This window comes from Chiroxiphia lanceolata, chromosome 1, assembly GCF_009829145.1.
Source record: "Chiroxiphia lanceolata isolate bChiLan1 chromosome 1, bChiLan1.pri, whole genome shotgun sequence".
NCBI classification, from domain to species: Eukaryota; Metazoa; Chordata; class Aves; order Passeriformes; family Pipridae; genus Chiroxiphia; species Chiroxiphia lanceolata.
This window is the reverse complement of record NC_045637.1, coordinates 132,928,900-132,948,726: the sequence shown is the minus strand read 5'-3', so window position 1 is coordinate 132,948,726 and position 19,827 is coordinate 132,928,900. Positions and strand designations below refer to the sequence as shown.

General features: G+C 38.1%; 1 protein-coding gene across 3 annotated transcripts in view; it reads left to right on the top strand.

Annotated features, from left to right (window-relative positions):
- The first annotated feature begins 3,277 nt into the window (after positions 1 to 3,277).
- The window catches only part of LOC116792642 (pituitary tumor-transforming gene 1 protein-interacting protein-like), a 29,554-nt gene continuing 13,004 nt past the window's right edge, over positions 3,278 to 19,827 (top strand). The window contains exons 1-5 of one of the 3 annotated variants that reach the window (XM_032699769.1): positions 3,278 to 3,439; positions 7,858 to 7,910; positions 11,934 to 12,042; positions 15,107 to 15,215; positions 18,732 to 18,800. In XM_032699769.1, the coding sequence (XP_032555660.1) occupies positions 3,334 to 3,439; positions 7,858 to 7,910; positions 11,934 to 12,042; positions 15,107 to 15,215; positions 18,732 to 18,800 (446 nt within the window). In that variant the 5' untranslated portion in view covers positions 3,278 to 3,333. The remainder of the gene's footprint in view (positions 3,440 to 7,857; positions 7,911 to 11,933; positions 12,043 to 15,106; positions 15,216 to 18,731; positions 18,801 to 19,827) is intronic. The other 2 variants (XR_004359214.1, XM_032699778.1) reach the window with 2 other exon arrangements.

Genomic DNA, 19,827 nt, shown 5'->3' with positions numbered 1-19,827 from the left:
AAAACAAACTCTTTGAACAATGTATTGCTGTAGTAAAATACCTTTTACCAGGACCTACGTTCATAAGCCCAACACAGGAAAAAAAAAAAGGTGACATTTTAATCACTTCTGTGACTTATCAGCTGAATTATTTAAGCATATTGCAATCAGGCAAGCTGGGTAAACTCAGTCACAGTGATGAAGTAATACTGTCATTAAGGGAATCAACTGAACACACAGAGACTTTGTAACCCATATAATCACCTTTGAGATTGTTAGTGCCGGTAACGACGAAAAATAAATGAGCTAAAAAAAAGAAGACAAGATTCTGTCAGCCCAATCTGTTCTTTGTGCAGCTACCCAGGGAATGGCTCATTGAGCTGTTCTATCACTATGGAGGAGCTGGAGCAGAGAGGAGGAAAAGGGGCCAAAGGTGATGTTGAAAATGCATGAGTAGAAAAAAAACGTTCAAAAAACCAGGCAAAATCTACAGAGCACACAAAAATCCTTGTAATTTGAAATGCACATAGAATTATGACAGAAAAAAAGCAAAAACTGGTTTAAGTTCTGAGATTTTATTTTTGTTTGCAATCTTACTATACACAGCTTGTTCCAAACCCAGTTTCTTGGTAGATCACTTCTTCTTGTCATCTACACTCCATTTCCTGGGAATTTATGTCTGCTGAGGGAGTGGCTACCTAACCAAGAAAAAAGGTGTTTCATTACTATAGAAATAGTTATTGTGAGAGAATTACCACAGCTGTTCATAAATTATATTAGTTTTCTTCCCCCAAAGGAATAAAAAAGCTAAATCAGAGAAGACGGATATAACCATACTTCCGAAGAGCTCTCAGCAAATTCTATTTTTCTCCCTCTCTCCCATAACACTTGGCTCCAGCTAAAAGATACTTCCTCTAACATAACCATGCCAGAGGCAACTCAAGGAAAAATTACAAAATCTGGCTTGGAATTTGAGCTGGTTTATGAGAAGCTGTTCTTCACTGAATACATAAAACCATCCAATTCTAAGATATAAAAAAATTAGCTAGAGGACTTCCCCTTTGCCTCAAACATAATTCAGTAAAATCATGTAGAATATAACATAAGCTCTGAAGAAAAAGAAAATTAATAAGAACAGATATATAAAGTCATTTCAAGGGCACTTTTAGCTCCGTATCTCGCCTAGAATGGCAGTGAACAACAGATGCCTAAGGAAGAATGTCAGAATAAAGCAGTTATATAATGCATCTTCCTCAGCAATTGCACACAGCTTCTGGCAGTGTGGTTCAGGGACTTTCTGAACCAGAGGTAATATCTTGGTATTTAATAACTGTTAACAGACATATTCATGGAAAAAAATTCCAGACTTTTGGCCTAACCTGAACTTGTAGTGTCCTTAATATCCAAATATAGAGTTTCACAACTTCAAGCTCTTTATTTTCTTCTAAGTACTTTTTTTTTTTCAGTCTTCTACTTGATAATTGTGTTCAATGCCCTTCAGGTCTTGTATTAGAAAGAAGTCCTTCTGTGTTCACTTTTTCTATGCCACTCTTGACTTTATACATCTCCGTCATATGCCTCTGTAGCTATGATCTATTGAATTATTACTTGTAAACACTTCCTTATTTTTGGCAGTCTTTGTCACCTGTGTGTCTCTGCTAGTCCAACAGCACATTCCAAGTCACTTCAAGAAACAAGAAAAAAAGAAGGTTTTCAAAGCATAAAGATTTATAGATTTGAACACGTGGTAAAACCTGGCAAAAGATGTCCCTGCTCATTGCAGGGGAGTGGGACTAGATGACCTTTAAAGGTCACTTCCAACCCAAACTGTTCAACGATCCTGCCAGCTGAAGCAGGCTGAAGTCACGAGGAAGTATTGTCCTACATTAACCTCAAGTAAAAAACATCTTTGTGTCCATATGGCCTATATACTCACGATTTTGGTTTCATTTTTCTAACACCCCTGAAGACCAAGAAGCAGGGACTCTAAACCTGCCGCAAAAAATCAAAAGATGACATAGACAAAATTAAATGTATATAACTTTTTAATGCACGGGTTGAAACTTAAGGTAAGGGCACCTTACTTGGGTTCGATCCCTTCAATTTTACACGCTGGCCTAAGCCACCGAAGTTAATAGCAGTTGTCATAATTCCCTCTGAACCTTTTCCTGGAGCTACTCATCTCTTACTTGTGGGATTTTAGGGAGATTAATCTCTGTAGTAAGGTGAATCAGGTGTCTAAAGATAGATAGCATGGCAAGGTCAACCGCTGTGAAGAACATTCCTCTTACTCCTTGTAATAGCTCTAGTGTATTTGCAAAAGCATCTGAAACAGCTCAGATCTGCTTTCTCTATACCAACAAACCAACTCCAATACTTTCAAGAGCAACAACGGTCTCAGTACACAAGACTAATAAAAATGGTCCAAATAGAAGAGGGGGAGTGTTTGAGAACGGTGGTCACAAGCAGCTGGAGTCACCACTGACTGAACAATGCCATATTTGGAGAGTGTGCTTCCTACTTGAAGCAGAATCTTTGAGCACTAACAAATCCTACACCAGTATTTTGGTTATTGATTGCCCAATATCGAACTTCCTGTTCCTGAATGTGGTCACAGTGTTCAAAATTCAGCTATGGGATCGTTTAATTAAAGCAAGGTTGGCTGTCCCAGCATGGCAAGGTATCTCACTTTGTGGGTCATTAAGGATTTGATTCAGTGCCTAACCACAGTTGTCTAGGGCTGCTGAGATGCCCAAAATGTCTTATGTGTCCTTACCCTGCCATCTCAAAGGGTTTGGGGTTGTTTCTTTTGTTCCTGTGCTATAACTTGCAGCCTGATCTGGGTGTTCTGTACACCCCTGGGCATTTCAAAGAGGGTTAAATGCTTCCATAAGGCCCTAAGAGGTGTGTCACTATGCACAACCAACAACTCATTAGTCTTTTTAAATGGAAAGGTCATGGCAAATTTTCAGTTTGTCCCCATCTCTTTATTGTCTTCTCTGGTAGCCCTGGCTTGGGGATGTCTTTGCTGGCTCTGGCAGCCTGCTGGCCCATCCTCAATGAGGAACGACACCAACAAGCAGGAGCCAGGGCTCAGGATCGCCACCACCTCCTCGCCCTCACAGGCACCGGAGAGTTCACACTGCAAAGGGAGGAAAAGAAGAGTGTCACATCCAAAGAACAACACGCCTCGAGGGAGGGGAAAAGGCCCACTGTATCACAGAACTGGCCTACAATGACTGCAGCTGAACGGCCGCTCGCCCCGTACCGGGCCCGCCCCGCTCCGCCCCGCGGGGCTCCGGCGCCTGCGCGGGGCCGGGCGCGGAGGGAGCCCGGTCCCGACTCATCCCGGCGATGGAGGCGGGGCGGTGGCCGCTGTGGTTGCAGGGCCTAGCGCTGCTCTGGGGCCGAGCCGCGATGGGGCTGGCGCAGAGCCCCACCGGGGCTCCGCCGGCGCTGGGTAAGGCGAGGCGAGCAGCACGGGAGCGCGGGGTTCTCTTCCTTTGCCTTCCCTTTCGTTCCCTTCCTTGCCCTTCCCTTGCGCCCCGCGGGTGCGGCCGTGGGGCCTTCCCGGGCGGCTGTGCCCGCGGTCCGCGCTCGGCCCTGATCGGGGCACGGAGGGGACGGCCCTGGGCCTGCCGAGACCCAGCGCTGCCCGGAGCCTTCGGGAGAGCTGGGGGAGCCCGGGGCTCGCCGTGGGGCTCCTGCCCCGACCCGGAGCTGATTCCGTAGGGCGGGGGGAACAACCCGTTCCCGGCTGAAGGACAGGCCGATGGCGCTGGGGTTTGCCGGCCTGCGGAGGTGTCGGGAGCTTTGCTACTCGGGGACGGCAGTCACAGAGTCACAGGATGGGTCAGGTTGGAAGGGACCGCAGTGGGTCATCTGGTCCAACCTCCCTGCTCAAGCAGGGTCTTCCCGGAGCACACAGCCACCTAGGTATGCTCGGTCCTGGATGGTGAGGAGGAACGTGGCTTGCAAGGAGAAGCTGATGGAGATGCTCTTCCCACCCTGTTCTCTTGAAATCGTTTATGTCAGAGCTGCTTCATAGCTGCTTTTGGTAGGCAGTTGGTGAAGCTCAGCCTCAGATTTGGTTGCTGCTCACAGATGTGACCACAAAGGTGCATGTTGGGTTAGTTGGCATTAAATTAGGGTATCTCAAGTGGACCTTGATGTGTGTGTCTGGACTCCAGTTTGAAATGTTTAATTGCTTTTAGAGAAGGTTTATACTCGAAAAGGGTGTCTCCAACTTTGTGAGACAACTAACTTGAAGCAGCACAGAAAGGGAGCTGTCAGTGTTCCTCAGCTGTTAGAGAGGAAGTAACAAAAGGTAAACCTGTCAACAACTACAAGTTAATCAGCTTCTTTCTAGTAGTTCTGAGAAATGTAAGCTAAATCAAAGATTAAGTTTGAAGTCAAAACCTTTGTTGAAGTCATAGTGGGATTCCTTATGGATTCTCTAGGAAGAAGCTTTAATGTATTATTGTTCTTACAGGAGTATAGGAATTTGGTCTTGACAGGTTGGTTGTTATGGAGAAGGAGCATGATATTACACAGAAAGATGTGGGTGACCTTTATGGAATAAATATTAGAAATATGTTTGAAGTGAAAAAAAAGAGGTAGATTGTTATGCCATATGACTATTATGTATTATTCTAATCTTAAATTGAAACAGTTGGAAAAAAGTAGGGAGATAGGCTTGTTGACTGTCAGATGCATATCAGTTACTGAAGGGATACTCTCCTGAAGACAGAGAAGACAGTTCTGTGGTAGTTTTGCAAAACTGTGGGACCTTGCATGCCATCCTGCTAAATATTCCACCAGTTCAGCACCTATGTTCAACAGGGCTGGACTGGCATAAGGCAGGACTACAAAGGCTGTATTGTTCCCCATTTCAGAAAGTACCAAGAAGAGTATGGCTTTAATTGCTGGAGCAGAAGGAAGCTTGAGGGAGAAAGTACTTGTGTACCAGAAGGAGGGAACAACTGTTTTACACTGAAGAATAGTGGTGTCCTAAGAAAGGAGACAGAGATGACATTAAAATAAACCAACTGTGAATAAGCTTAATGTAGGTGTTGAAAGGCTTTTGACTGTCTGAGCAGTTGTGTTGTTTAGTTTTAGTGGGATGGTAAGAGGTATCACCCCCAATTCCTCACTAATCTTAAGGGTGTACAGCAGTCATCAGTCCTTGTATGGGCTGTATAGACTCCTGTCTTCCTGGAGAGAAAAAAACAAGACAAAAAATCCCAATGCTGCATATACTACCTTCATGCATAAATACATACTGGGAAGGGGGAAAAGCTGTTCTTAAGCAAAATAGAGTTTTATTGCCAGTGCTGTTCTATTTTGCCTGTATTTGGTGGAGGAACAGACTTTGTTTGTATTCTGTGTTTTTATCCTCGTCCGTGAGTATGTCTCTTAAAAAAAGTAAGATCATAGAGATAGTTAGTGTATAGTTAACTTAGTACAATTCCTGTATGACTGGGCAGCATTTTAGTTGTAATTAAAAAATAAAAGTGCGTGGGCAGTAATAGCTTTTACTTATCATGTGTGAATATAATCTTCATACAGCTACAATTCACTCTGTACAAGGTGTTGCACTAAACTATTTTGGTAAAAATTGCATTTGTCAAAATAATGCTTCCACTACTTTGTAAACCAGTCTTAGTGTGTAAAAAATGATTTCTCATTTTATTGTATATTAGGTCATTAAAGCTGATGTTATATTGCAGTATAGAAGGAATTACTATGTTTGAAAAATACTGTTTAAAATACATTGTGAATTATTGTTGATAGTGATAGTATGGTTTACATTTATCTTTTTCCCCAATACCAATAGTACAGTATACCCTTGAAATGCTAGAGGGAGAATGTCAACTTTGTATGTGTTTGAATGTAAAACAATAATTCAAAGTTATTTTTGTTTAATGTGCTGGTACACATAATGCTTTAGCAAGGCAGATTGGAGGGGATGGCTGTGTTTTTCTTTTTCAGTTTTAGAGACATTTTATTCTATCTTCTCTTGTGGAGAACACTGTAACTGGTGGGAAATTTATATATCTTTGTAAGTGATGTGATTTGGAGAAATATATAAAGCAGAATGAAAAATTTTTGTTTTCAGTCACTTATAGTAGTGTTAAATTTCATAACAGTAGTATATAAAGTTGTTTTTATTTTTGAAATATGTATTGTGATATATTTGGAAGTATTTTTGCTAAGACTTATGCTGTTCTTTAGACTTCCAGAATTTACGTTTAATCTAATTTTTTTTAACAGTTTATGTCTCCATCTTTTGATTATACGTCTGTAGAGCTTATCTGCTATAATATGACAATAGGAAGGCAGTTAAAAAAGAAACGGCATGAGAAGTTTGATAAAAATCTAAGGAATGTTATATTTCTTCACTTTGCTGTAGATTATTCAGATACTGAAAATGTAACCTAAATCTCATTTTAGAAATCTAAATCTAACCTAAATCTTGTTTGGTGTACTTGCATGTTTCGCTAATTCGTGTTTAGAAAGCTAGTTTGTTTGGGTGTTTTAAATCTTAAATTGAAAATGTAATTAAGTATTTTCATAATAAATATGGTGGTACTCCATGTGGAATAATCCCATTTGAAAATTTTTGAGTTTAAACTGAGAACTGTTTCTAAAGCTGCTTTTCGTGTTGTTTTTCCATGAATTGGTATATCGACCTTACACTGAAGCTGTTAATTGGTACTGGTAACAATTTAATTGGTACCAGATAAAGTAGTAGAGTGTTTTTCTCTACAAAAATATTAATTAAAGCTGAATATACTAGTATATAAAATACATTTAATGTTAGGAATTAGTACCAGAAAGATATAATATTGAATTATGAAAAGAAAATATTGAAATATAGAGTTGTCTCACAAGTAAATAACAGCTCAAATTGATAACTGCTTGTGACTAATGCACTTTTTCATTAAAGCTGTAATTGCATTCCTGATTTGGAGATATCTTCCCCTTGTATTTGTGATATTTATAGAAATAATAAAAAGTTTGTTTCATTAAATAGTATAAAAATTATCATAGGAACTACAGTTACTGGAAGACAAATCCAGTGTCAGACCAGAAGAGACTCCCACTCATCTTTTGAGTAGTTCATCTAGGTCAAGACTTTGGCATGTATGTGGTCCTCTGGGCAACAAGTTATATCTGAGTTATGGATAAAAAAAGACTGGTCTTAAGATGATAAATGTACAGTACTTCTACATGAAGTAAATGTGAACACCAATACATTTTATATTTTTTTTTTTTACATCCAAAGAGAATGTGCATTAAGTGCTTCCACTTCACTTGTCTTTTCAAACTTCTGTTAAAGTTCTTATTGAACACTTGCAAATTAACTTGTGTCCTATGTTTGGAGGTGGGGTTTTTTTGTTATTTAAAATCACGTTATTTGGAGAGCTTTATCTTTTAAAAACTTTGCCCCCAGAAAAAAGATTAATATCTATGGAAGAGGATCAACCCTAGACAAGGGTCAGCTTTTGCAAAGGTTCCAAAGCTGCAAAGTTCAGAATGTTCCCTAAATTGAAGTGTGAAAGTCCTAGAACTTCAGCAGAGATACAGGGAGGCTTTTGGGTTAAAAGAGAGAAAAAAACATTTGAAGTTAAAGGTAACCTTGAGTTGTTTCCCCGTATCAGAAGTCAAATTTAAATGTTTTGTATCTGTGTTTGCTGCAGTTCTCCTGGAATGGAATTACTGAGATTTCATTACCTCTTTCAAAATTGTTGCTTGTATCTAGAACCAGAAAAAAGAAAATGACAAATGTTATGATAAATGCTTGACCTTGTGGAATAAAAATAAATATATAATCTTTGTGTGTTTGTTTGTTTGTTTGTTTGTTTGTTTTTCTAGCATGTTCAGCCTTTTCCCAGAAGTCCTGTGATGAATGTCTAAAAAATGTTTCGGTAAGATTTTTAACATCTTTTTTGATTGATGAAAATTTCCACTTCATATGAAAGCAAATTGTTGGGGTTTGTTTGGCTGTTTGGTGGGTTTTTTGTTTTGTTTTTAAAGGCAAATCTACTCAAACTCCCCCTAACAAGAGGAAGTCAAGATCAGTCAGTTCTGTTATCTATTCTTATTTGAATGATGAAGTCAACTGATGTACTGCTTCCCCTGTGCTGCCAGTGTGCTTTCACTTTGCCAGGGGTGCTCCATGATTTGGTCACTCAGGGTGTTTTTCTGCTTTGTCTGAAGACGACAGACTGAATCCAGGCTTCCAGTGTCAATGTGTGCTCAGGGCTTTCATAGCTCAACTGAGCAAGTTGATGTTGGTACTGGTTCAGACTTATTTTGTGAGCGGCACTTAGCTAAATGTCCATCTTATAAAAGAACAAGATAACCTCCATTTTATGTGGCTAAAATGCCTTGGATTTCTTGTATACCGAAAAGAAGAACTGGGAAATTAATGTAAATAAACTGGAAGTGCCTTTCTCTGAAGATGCCCCAAGAATCCATTTAACTGAGGCAGATTGGATCAGCACTTTGTAGATGTCCAGGTGTGTTGGCTTCTCCATTGACTACCTCAGACTGTAAGGCTGGGTCACTGTTCTAGTAGCAAAATGTTTAGATTTCCTGTGAGATTGCAATAGGGCAGACATTTAAACATTAGAATTTGTTTCTCTCTCCTTTGCTGAAAACTTTTTTGGCTCCACAATAAGGATTGTAATAAGCATGCAAAAGGCGTCAGTCCCTGCAGAGTAAAGTGAGAGATTATTTCAAATTCAAACTTGAGATGTCACTGAGAAGAAATATTTCAGGCATCTTTAAGTTACATATGTCACTGCAAAACTTTTTCTCTAGGAAAGACTGAGAATTGTTTGAACTTACCTCCTTGTTTTACGCATATTTTGGCTTTTTAAGGGAAAAATATTAATTGGCGTGTATTGATGTGGTTCTTGTGTATTGTCAGACCTGAACATTTGTTGTCAGAAGAATGGCATTGTATAAAGAACTCTTCATGTTCAGAAGTATCAAGCAGGAAAAGGAAAATTACCAGTTATATGTTCAGCACTGGCAGTAGCGTGACCCTAACTTCAAATAAGTGCTGCTGCAGATACACGAGCAGAGCTTCTATTAACCTGAGAGCTACATGTTCACCGTGTGAGAGAAATAAATCCTTTAGCTGTGTTTGTGTGCTGAAGACACTTACAGAGTTACAGATACATTGTTTTCAGAATCTGTCAAACCAAAGACAGCATCCAGGTTTGTTTTGGTGACAGAATGATGGATGATTCAGGGCAACTGCTTCAACAGCACCAGTGTTAACCTTGAAGAAAGGAGTTTAGACTTGATTCAGACAATTTGCACATACATTAAAAAAAAAAAGGCTACAGAACAAAGCCATCAGCACTTCTTTGAACAATACAAAAGCAACAGATTGCTGAAATTACTTTTATTGCTTCAGTAGAAAAAAAAAAAAAGGTTTTTGTATTGGTGATAAAACAGATGGCAGCAGCAGATAAAAATGAAAATTAAATGTTTGGTGAATAGATAAAAACCATTCCAAACAAACCATAAAATGTAGTAATTTAGTTAAGTTAAATAAAATTATAATTCAAAATGCTCAAATTTTGTTGATCATCATTATGGGTCGATGAATACCTATTTTTTGTCATTTTTATCAATAAGTTCTGAGTGGTAATTTCACAGATAGGTTATTGAATTTCATGTTATTCCTCACAATATGGTACATTAAAAGGTAACACATAAGGGTTTTGATTAGAGCTGTTGAATTCTGAAACTCAATTTATTTACTTCAGAGAAATATTTACTGCTATGACTAGCAGATTACCAGGTATATTAAAATTTGATAACTTTATCTCTTACCACATAATATGTAAATATTTATTGATCAACCCCTTTTGAGAGTTTTCTCTTCATATTTCTAACTCTGTGACAGTGTGTAATGCAAGTACTAGTTAGAGATAGGACTACATTTTAAAACTTGAGTGCACTGGTAGAGCCTCAGCATTCTGGAGAATTTTCCAAAGTCTCATTTGTAGCTTTTGAGTAGTCTTCCAATATGCTTTTCCCCTCAGCTGTTTATTTTTGTCATTTTCAGTCTTTGTCCTAATAATAAATGTATGGAATCTAAATTCTTGTGGAAAGTGGATTTTAGGCAAGCTCAAACCAGCTATAGGAAATTGTGTCAAGAAATATAGTCAATTTTTGGAGAGAAGGATAAGGATAACAGTCACTTGCATACATTTATCTGAATATAGAGGAAGAAGAATTCATTTTGTGTTCGTAGTTACTATAGTATCTCTTTTAATACTGAAAATATATCTTTAAAATGAGGGTAGACTGAATTAATGATGTTTCACTTCATTATCCATTTGAGACTGTTCTAAAATAAAGTCACTGATAGCCATGTGAGTGTGAACGTTGTTCCTAGCATACTCTACAAAGGATATATGACTTTCCTCTAAATAAAATAAAGTATTTTCAGTCTTCATTTTTAGGTTATGTAGATGAGGATCAAAGTTAAGGAAATGTTTCATTCTTGGGTATTTAGGTGTTGGGCTTTTTCTAATTTGATTTTTCTAATTTTTAGCGTTGGGAATGAGTCAATTGAAATATTTTTGTGTAGTTCAGCCTCTGCCCCAGTCAGTAGCTGTATCAGGTATTGCCTTTTGGGGTAGACACATTTTTAGTAGTTAGATGCAGGAGTCTCCCTCAGTGATACAGCTGGCCTTTCTGGGCCCCTTGTTGTCACAACCAGTACAGTCATTCAGGTTAGATGAGACCTCATGAATCACCTAGTCCAGCCTCTTACTAAAAACAGGGCCAACATTACATTCAGAGTTTAACAATGACTTTTATTATGCTTCCCATTAGTCATTATTTTTTAACTGTTAATTCTTATTAAATATTTGATTAAAAAAGGGCATTTTTTTAATCTAATATCCTTGATTAAAGGGGTAGGGTTTTTTGCAAAGTTTATTCTACTTTTTTAATTATTTTTGTTGATGTATGTTTAACTTGTACAGTCTAGCAACTACAAAATATTAACATTTTTCTTGTGTCCACTTTTCGCAAGAAAGCAGAATCTACTACAAGTGGTTTCCTTTGTATTTAACGTTTTCTAACCCGTTAAGAGGAAGATAACAGGTTTTGTGCAACTGAGGGTGTGTGACAGAGATGTTCTTGATAGTACTGTTAGATAAAGCATAGTTCCTCGATGAACTCTTTCTGTAATGAATCCTAAAAAACCATGTTTTGTCAAAGATTCCTATTAGTGTTGTTCAAAACTACTTCACTGCTTTAGTTGTGTGGTAAAGGACTTTTGAATAAGTATTTATTTTAACAAATGAAAACCCAAACGTAAGCTTAATGCCTAGTGATGGCTTAAAAAGCAGAAATGTTATGCTGGCATTGTAACTATAATATAAGAAATTTTAAATTTAAAAAATATCCATAACTGTAAGGTACACAATGTACTTTGCAACACAGATTGGATAAGGCTGTATCATTTATTACCTTGCAGCAAAACCTCCTGTAGAATTGTAAGGGTTCTTTACTGTTTTATTTCTGTTGATAAAGATTATAAGTGTATTTTTATTCCTTAAAGATCCCAGGTGTTTGAAAATCCTGTACAATTGACTTTCTGATTTTGTACCTCTTGTTAATTCCAGTAATTTTAAACCGAATCCATTTTATCCTCTAGTATACAGAGTACCTCAGTATGTTCCCCCATATATTTTCAGGCTACTATAAGTATTTGTTGCCTTAAGTACAAAATGTTCTTATTCTCAATTCAGTTTAGGTTTTACTGAGAAATTGTACCAGGACTTCAGTAGTCTTGATAATATATAACACTTTCATTTCTGCAGTTACTCACATAAGAATTCTGTCTTTGGAGAGGTGCATTAAATTAACTGTTTTTGAAGATGAATAATTGGGGGTTTTTTTTGTTTCTTTTGCAGTGCCTTTGGTGTTACACCAACAACACTTGCATTGATTACCCTGTAAGAAGCATTCTTCCACCATCTTCGTTGTGTTCCCTCTCTAATGCTCGATGGGGAGTTTGCTGGAGTAGGTACTAATTTTACTTTTGCTGTAGAGAGTTACTTATGAGTATGATTAAAGTAAACCTATTGCTTGCTAGAGCTGTTTCCTGATAATTTATGTGGAGGGGTGGGGGAGAAGGCAGTGGTTATGATTTGGAGTCATGATCTCTAATCTTCTGGACTTACAAACAGTCATTGTTAAGGAAGGGATCTTTGTAAACAGCCAGTGTAGTTATGTTGATCCAATGGCTTTAAAACTTTTTTACATTTTTAAAAATTGCTTGAAGTGTTGGATGATTTGCCTAGATCTGCAGTTCCTTTGTTATATTCCAGTGGCAGCAGTGAACCAATACCACAGGAACAGAGTCACACAGGAATTCTTGAATGCTATTTTTGCTTAAACAACTGAAATAACAGTGTAGTCTGTGGGCACTGAGGGCAGTGTAAATAAGGTTAGATAAGGTTAAATAAGGTTAAAAAGGAAGCTGCAGAGGACCACCATAGGTTTTAGTACTGCATCATTTAATTGTTTTTAGATTTCCGTTTGCTTTTCATGTTTTATACAAAATACAGTACAGACCATATGCTGCCATCACGGGCTAAATTCGGACTAGATTGTAACGGAGAACAAATAAGACATTGGAAAGCTTGTCATATGAAACAAGAGTACAGCTGCAGTCTAGCAAAGCAAAGGCTTGCTGCTTTCTGTGTATTTGTTCATGGACACTGGGAGGCTAAAGAACAAAAACAATTCAAAGTTAACTATCATTGACTGTTAACTGTAACTTAGAAGAAAGTTCCCACGCTTAGCACAGAGAGATTATGCAGTAGTCTAAATTAGAGTAGTAGAAGTAGAAGATTGCTGTTGAAGTGGAACATGCAAGTTTCTGAACACTGCCACTTGATCCCTGCAAACAGAGTGACTAAACTGAACAGTACAGGAGAACTTTATCAATTCTTTATTCTTACAGAAGGGCTTTGGACTTTGTTTTCTGAGAAAAAACATTTATGCTTTTGAACTTTTTTAGGGTACAGTAGAGACATCATTTCAGTAATAAGGCACACTTCTAAGAAAACTGGGCTTGCAATATCATAGTAAATGCTGTTACTATGAAATATTTAGAAAACTTTTCTTCTGAAAGTGTGGGGGGTTGACTCCTGCCAATGGCTAAGTATTCACACAGCTGCTTCCTCCTTCCCTCCCTTGATCCCAATCGGATGGAGGGATAAAATAGAAAAAAAGTAAGAAAACTCATGGATTGAGTCAAAGGCAGTTTAATAGGTGAAGGAAAAAGAGGAAGAGAAAAAAAAATCAAGCAAAGGAAATTGCTTACCACCTCCCACAGGCAGGGGAAGTGGTAAACTCCTGCTGGGTTTGATGCCCCCAAACAGTAGTCACCTTGGAAGCCAGTTATGCCCTGCAGTTATTTTTCTTTTACCTCAAATTTCATTGGTGACCACAACTTTATAAGGTGTGGAATACCCCTTTGGCCAGTTGGGGTCAATTGTTCTGTCAGCATCCCCTCCTGAGCTCTGCAGTCTCTTGTTTACGTCCAGCCCTGCTCACTGAGGGGAACAGAGGGAAGGGGGGAAAAAGAGAATATTTTGATGCTCTTTGAGCCTATTCAGCAGCAGCCAAAAGCATTGGTGTGTTACCAGCACTTTTGAGCCAGAAATCCAAAGCACAGCATCAAACCAGCTGCTATGAAGTAGGTTAACACTCTCAGACCCACCAAGTAGAGAAACACGTCCTTTTGCAAAACGGTGATTACCAGTGTCTACTGATACTGAGGGTGTTCTTGGCAGTTTACTCCTGCTGTAGAAATGGCTTATAGCTTGGCTTATACATATATGGCTTATGCTTTTGTGTTTCTAGATTGACTGTAGCTTAAACACTAAATGAATACTTCATAATGGAGCACATTCTCAGAAGAAAAAAAACAAAACAAGAACAAAAAAATCCTCAAACACACATTTCCTTAATAGATTTTTTACAAATTATAGGTGGCAGCATGCCATGGGGTTACATAGTCTTATCGAGACTGTCCCCTTCAGACATGGCAGGAAAATTCATTAACTTGTGACAGTGGTGGTGCTGTTTTTTCTTTGAGCAAATAAAATTAAGAGATGAATGTTGTTCACTGTTGCTGAAAATGAAGGTGAATATTGGAGCTCTCAAAATTAAAAACAAATGACTGGCTTCCAGTTACAATTTCATATGAAATAAGTTGTGTTGACAAATTATTAACCAGCATGAAGTGAAGAACAGCATAGAAGCAGTTTAATACAAAGTAGCTTAATTGTGGGGTTTTTTTCATAATTAATAAGCAAATGAAATAGGTAGTGGAGACAGGAATACAGACTGAAAACTGACAGTCTTTTCTGTACTTTGTTAAAAGGTTCAAAAATTCTTTTTTTGCTTCAATTAAATAGTATACCTTAAAAAAAATTAAATTTTGTTTACAACAATTTTTTGTTTTTACCGAATGAGTTATATGCAATTGTTTGTAACTTGTAGGGAAGTAACAGAATGAAAAATGTGGTATGATGAAATGTGTTACTTCCATAATTTACATTTGGAATTTACTTGTGTATTGTAACTAGAAACTGTGTTTACTCAGTAAATGATAACACAGAAGCAAAAGTGCTTGCTGAGATGTAATCTTTGGCAGGATATGTGAAGGCTATGCCTTGGCCAGGCATGAGATGATGAGATCTGCAGAGAAGTAACAGACTCTTTGGCTTGTGCATGTATTCAGAAAGCACAGACTCTCTGAACTTCATTTGCTAAATTTGGCTGTCTTACCACAGAAGGACAGAACTGTGAAATCACACCAGTAGATATGTAACACATAAAGTATTACAGATGACTTAATGATATAAAGAGAAATTTTACTTAATGTCTGTTCAGTGTGGATTATGTATAATAGCAAAATTTGAATGTGGTTTGTTCATTTTAACTGGGGCAGTTGCACAGAATTATGTGGGGGTTTTTGCATATAGAGATGAAAAAATGCCCGTGACGGATTATCAGAAAGAGAAATGTTAATGCTGAAGTCTAACAAGTTGAATATGTTCATATTTTTCAGTAAATTTTGAGGCTTTAATTATTGCCATAGCTGTAGTAGCTGGACTCATTCTGGTGTCTGTAGCAGTCTGTTGCTGTTACTGCTGTTACTGCAGAAGACGTTCAAGGAGGTAAATGCATGTATTTGTTTCCTTTACTAACATTGGGTGCAGGTCTTTCCCACCTGCCTGCAATTTTTACTCTCCAATACACTAAGAATATTTTCACTTGAAAGGAATTTTGGTCACTTTGCTTTATTTGTTTGAGAAAGACAGCAAAAAAACCCATTTGTAGTGGCAGGCAGTATTGACACTGAAAATGATGCTGGAATGACACTGAAGTGGTAACAGTGCTGATGTGTTCAACTTTAGGTAAGCTGTTGCTTTACTTCTGCATTTTACACTTTTGTGTTAAGATTGGACATGAAATATTTCAATTAACAAATAAAGCCTTGCTTCTTGTGATAATGGAACAAATGATTTCTTTCAAGGCAAGCTCATGTACAGCAAAAAGGGACCAGGTGGATAACAAGTAACTGAGCAACAATGTCCTACAGCACTTGATATCCACGCTTGAGTGTTGCTCTAGAATCTGTCAGTATCTAACTGATTAGCTATCCTTGCTAAAAATATTCTTGAACAAAATATTCTAAATGTAAGATAATACTTCTTTTGCTCTAAGATACTAAGAATGACTGACTTACTTTTGAGTAAAGTAATACTGCAAAAACTAAATGTTCTTGGAGGACTCTTTTTTTTTTTAACTGGCTTCTCTAATTAGCTAATATCCTTCAAAGAGAGGGAATTAGTTGATGAGTAGCTAAACTAGGTAAGTCAGTGCTGCCTTGTGAACTGGTCAGTCCTTATTCCCTACTGAAACACCTGGAAAGCCATTGAAGTTTAAAGCTCAGCTTTCTGGGCAGTGTAGTTTCATCTATCTCTGTTCCTTATGTCCTTCAGTTCTTCTGATGTGAATAAAACTTGGACCTTATTTCTTGGTCTGAAGTAATTTCTATACATTTTCAAGTACATGTGACTCATTGTTCTTGTTTGAGGGTTGTGTTTGGGGTTTTTTAAAGAACTTAGGTAACTGTACAGTGTTTTGTGCTAACCTTCAAGCCAGAGAAATATAGTACATCTGTGACTTTAAAGAAATGAGAAAATAATTGTAAATAACATCTCATTCCTTCCTCTCTTCCTTGAGGAAGATTCATGCACCTGTTTTGCTGGTAGGTTGGTCTACCAGGTCTGCCCTAGTGCAGACATGGATAACTCTTTAGCCCTGTGCTGATAAGCCCTGAAGGTGTATAGAACAGGTTTAGATCTTATGTAAGATCTGCCAACATCCTCTGCAGATCAACTGAGTAGGCCTCTGTGGCTGACATGCCAACAAATAAAGCTTGAATCCTGTGAAAAGAGATATTTGTGCCAGACTTCAGTTTTAGTAGCTAAGTTGTCAATCAGTACTGCAACATCTTAATTCTACAAATAGAGGGTTAGTTGAGAGTCATCTTATGCCAGGATTCCAAAGGTGTCAAGCTTAATCTTCTGACCCTTAGAGGATTTAAAGGTCTTGTCAAAATGGGGGCCAGCTTATTTCAGGAGGATTCAGAATGTGTTATTACACTGAGGCCTGATTTATTACTGGCTTTAAACCCACTGGTTCTTAGCAGGAATTCTTTTGCTCTCTTCTTCCTCATTTTAGTGGACTGATTTTCCACACAATTTTTTTTTTATGAATTGGAGGAAGGAAAGTTTATAGAAATATACTGTTTTATTCACTCTTGAGATGTCATCTGAGATCGCAGCTGTAAACTTTTGCAGAATGATCAGTATTCCTTCTGGGAGTTCTTAAGCTGTGGTGTTTCAGTGTTTAAGAAGCCAGCACTTACCTTTTCCTTGAACACAGAGAATACTTAAATGCATTAATCCCCACATCAGTAATGTGGGTGATTCACCCATCTCCATTCCTACCACAGGAATTCTAGGACTGTTGTTGCATTGTTTCGGTTCATTATTTTTATCATGTGTTTTTGGACTTCTAATAGTCTGTTCCATGCACTTGAGATAGTTTCATGAATAGTAATTATTCATGAAACTATAGTAAATGGACTCTCTTGAACTTCAGTTACCAACCACTTTTTTTAATTGTATAATCTCAGACTTTCTGAATTTTGAAGAAAAACTCCATCTCCTTAAAGTATCTGAAAATTAGAAGATATTTAATGCTCTTTAATTGTAGGGAAGAAATGTATTTTCTGAATTATATAGCAGCATTTTATTTATTTGATGTTTTCATATTTTGCAACACCAATGTGAAGTGAGATTATTGCAGTTATAAGATGCTGGGGTCTCCAGTAAAGTAGTTTTACAGAAAGGTGCCCAAGAATGGGAGCTTCTAGTCTTCCTGGACATGCTAATATGGGGAATTGATTAATTTTACAGAAGGGTCTAACATAGTTTTCCAGTAAAGGTGACCTGTTGCATGTGTTTCCTGCTGCTAAACTCCCACAGGATTTTTCTGATTCTTTATGTGGCAAAAGGAGGAACTGGAAAATTTTTATATGAAACATTGCATGGATTCAGAATTACTGGGTTGTATTAAAATTACTAAAATGTTCAGAGATATATGGACTGAATGAGCACATTAAAGAATCGAGTTCATATTTCCAGTTCTGGTGTCTGAATTTTGTATTTTAAAGTATTTGACGTGCTGTAGTTAACCACTGGATGTCACCCTTGCTTAGCTTGTAGGCTGGTTGCTACAGATGTGTGGTGCTGCAACTCTTCAGGTATATTAATATTGTAAATATTCATCTCAGACATCTTCAGAAGTGCATTCACTTCTGGAAGATGATTAGCACCTGGGGGGGAAGCATGGCAGTTGTCCATTTACTAATGATGAAGAGCTATCATTAATTCTATCAGGACAAAACTAAAGACAAAAACATTTGGCATTTGTTTTAGCATTCTACAGTTCTTATAGTCTGTCTAATGATTAAGTGAAGCTGAACTTTTCCCAAAGCAGGCCACAAAGCTTAAGTGCCTATATTCAATAGAGCGTATCAGCACATGCACAGCTCAGATGTACTGTGTAGGCTCAGCATTTCCCAGAATCACACAGCTGATGCACTCAGGTAAATCCTTGTTCATTCCAGAACAGACTGCTTTCCTGGGGGCAGCTTGAGATTGGATAGCGATGGTTGTTGAAAAGATAAATTGTTCTGGCATCAAAGGCTTATGAACCATCAATCTTCTTCCAGGGGACAACAATGGACTTAGCTGTGCACATGCAGTACATTTACTCTAAAATGGGGTGCGACACGTGGGGAAAATGGCAAATACAAGTCCTGTTTCTGGAACAGTCTGCAGCCTGTTCCTAAGAAGCTACAAGTTGCCCTGTGGAGGCTGAAGGGCACATGGCTACAATGAGTGGAGCATTTAGATATTATAAAATGTGAAAGGATAATTACAGAAACTTGTCAGTTATACTATTCAGCAATTAAATTTTACATGGCTGTGAAGAAGTATCTCTGGTCAGACTATAAATTCTTTTTGAAAATAAATCAAGTGACTAAATAGTGATTGCTTAGCAGTGAAATTTCTTTTTCCTCCTCTTACACTTTCCTTTCCTCCTTATTTTTCTAGTAGACCAGATGAAGAAGAAGAACAGCTAGCTAGGAAGAGAGAGGAAAGAAGACTACAGTCTCTTCAGAGGTGAGTCTGGACAGCTTGACATGCTTCTTGATGCTATTGGAGTATTCTGCCTTTCTGAGGAATACATGGAGTACTAAACAAAGAAACATTGTGGAGTTAGGTGTGGCAGTGTCAGGTTTTTACAAAACATGGCTTAATGTGAGATTGGTGAACCTGATTAGGAGCCTGTATTCTTGTAAGTGAACAGGGAGCAAATGGGTTGATGCTCACTGTGGAAGGTACCATGTGCCAGCCAAGAGCAAACAGGAGGAAAGTGTCTGAAGTCTTGTCTAGTCTCTTCTGGACTGATGCCTGCCTGTGGCATGAGTTAATGCCCAGGCGAGGCTGAAATCAAGAGTTGAGACCCACTTGTTGGATTCATTTGGTTATTGGTTTTTTTTCTTTTAAAACCTGTCTGGGAAAGGTAGAGAAGCTGATAGTGACATACCTATTCAAAATTTGGCTCAGGAATTGAAAACTTTGGCTCAGATCTCATTGTAGCCCCAAGTTCATATTTCCATCCTTTCTGCTAAAGCTGTATCACAGAAGTGCAAGAGTTAGCCCTCATACAGTGTTTCTCAGTGAGAACTGCAGTCCTTTAGATGTAGATTTTTATAGCTTAGTTCTACTGTGACTTTTGGTGGGTTTTACATTTTTCTTTAGATAAACAGTTTTCATAGATAGGGCACTGATGCCTGGTACAAATGAGATGTACCTTTTGAATCATACTTCCTTTCATGGTCTTCAGTTTAGATTCACAGTGGATTGGCCTTCAGCAAGACAAGAGTGTCCTAGCTGTCAGATATGGGTTTGAATTGCCACATGCTGACAAGGAAATCAATCTTAGGTTTGCCACTTCCTGGTTTTGTTCTCTAAAGACTCATCTGCCAAGTAACAGGTGGGCACCTTCACTGCCTGCCTGATGCCTGCTGTTTTCTCCTGAACTCGGATTGATTGTTAATATGAGCAGGGAGTTAGGGAGCAAGGCGTGCTTCCACGTGAGAATCCTTGTGGGGCTCTTGCATGAAGATATAAAGTTTCTCTATTA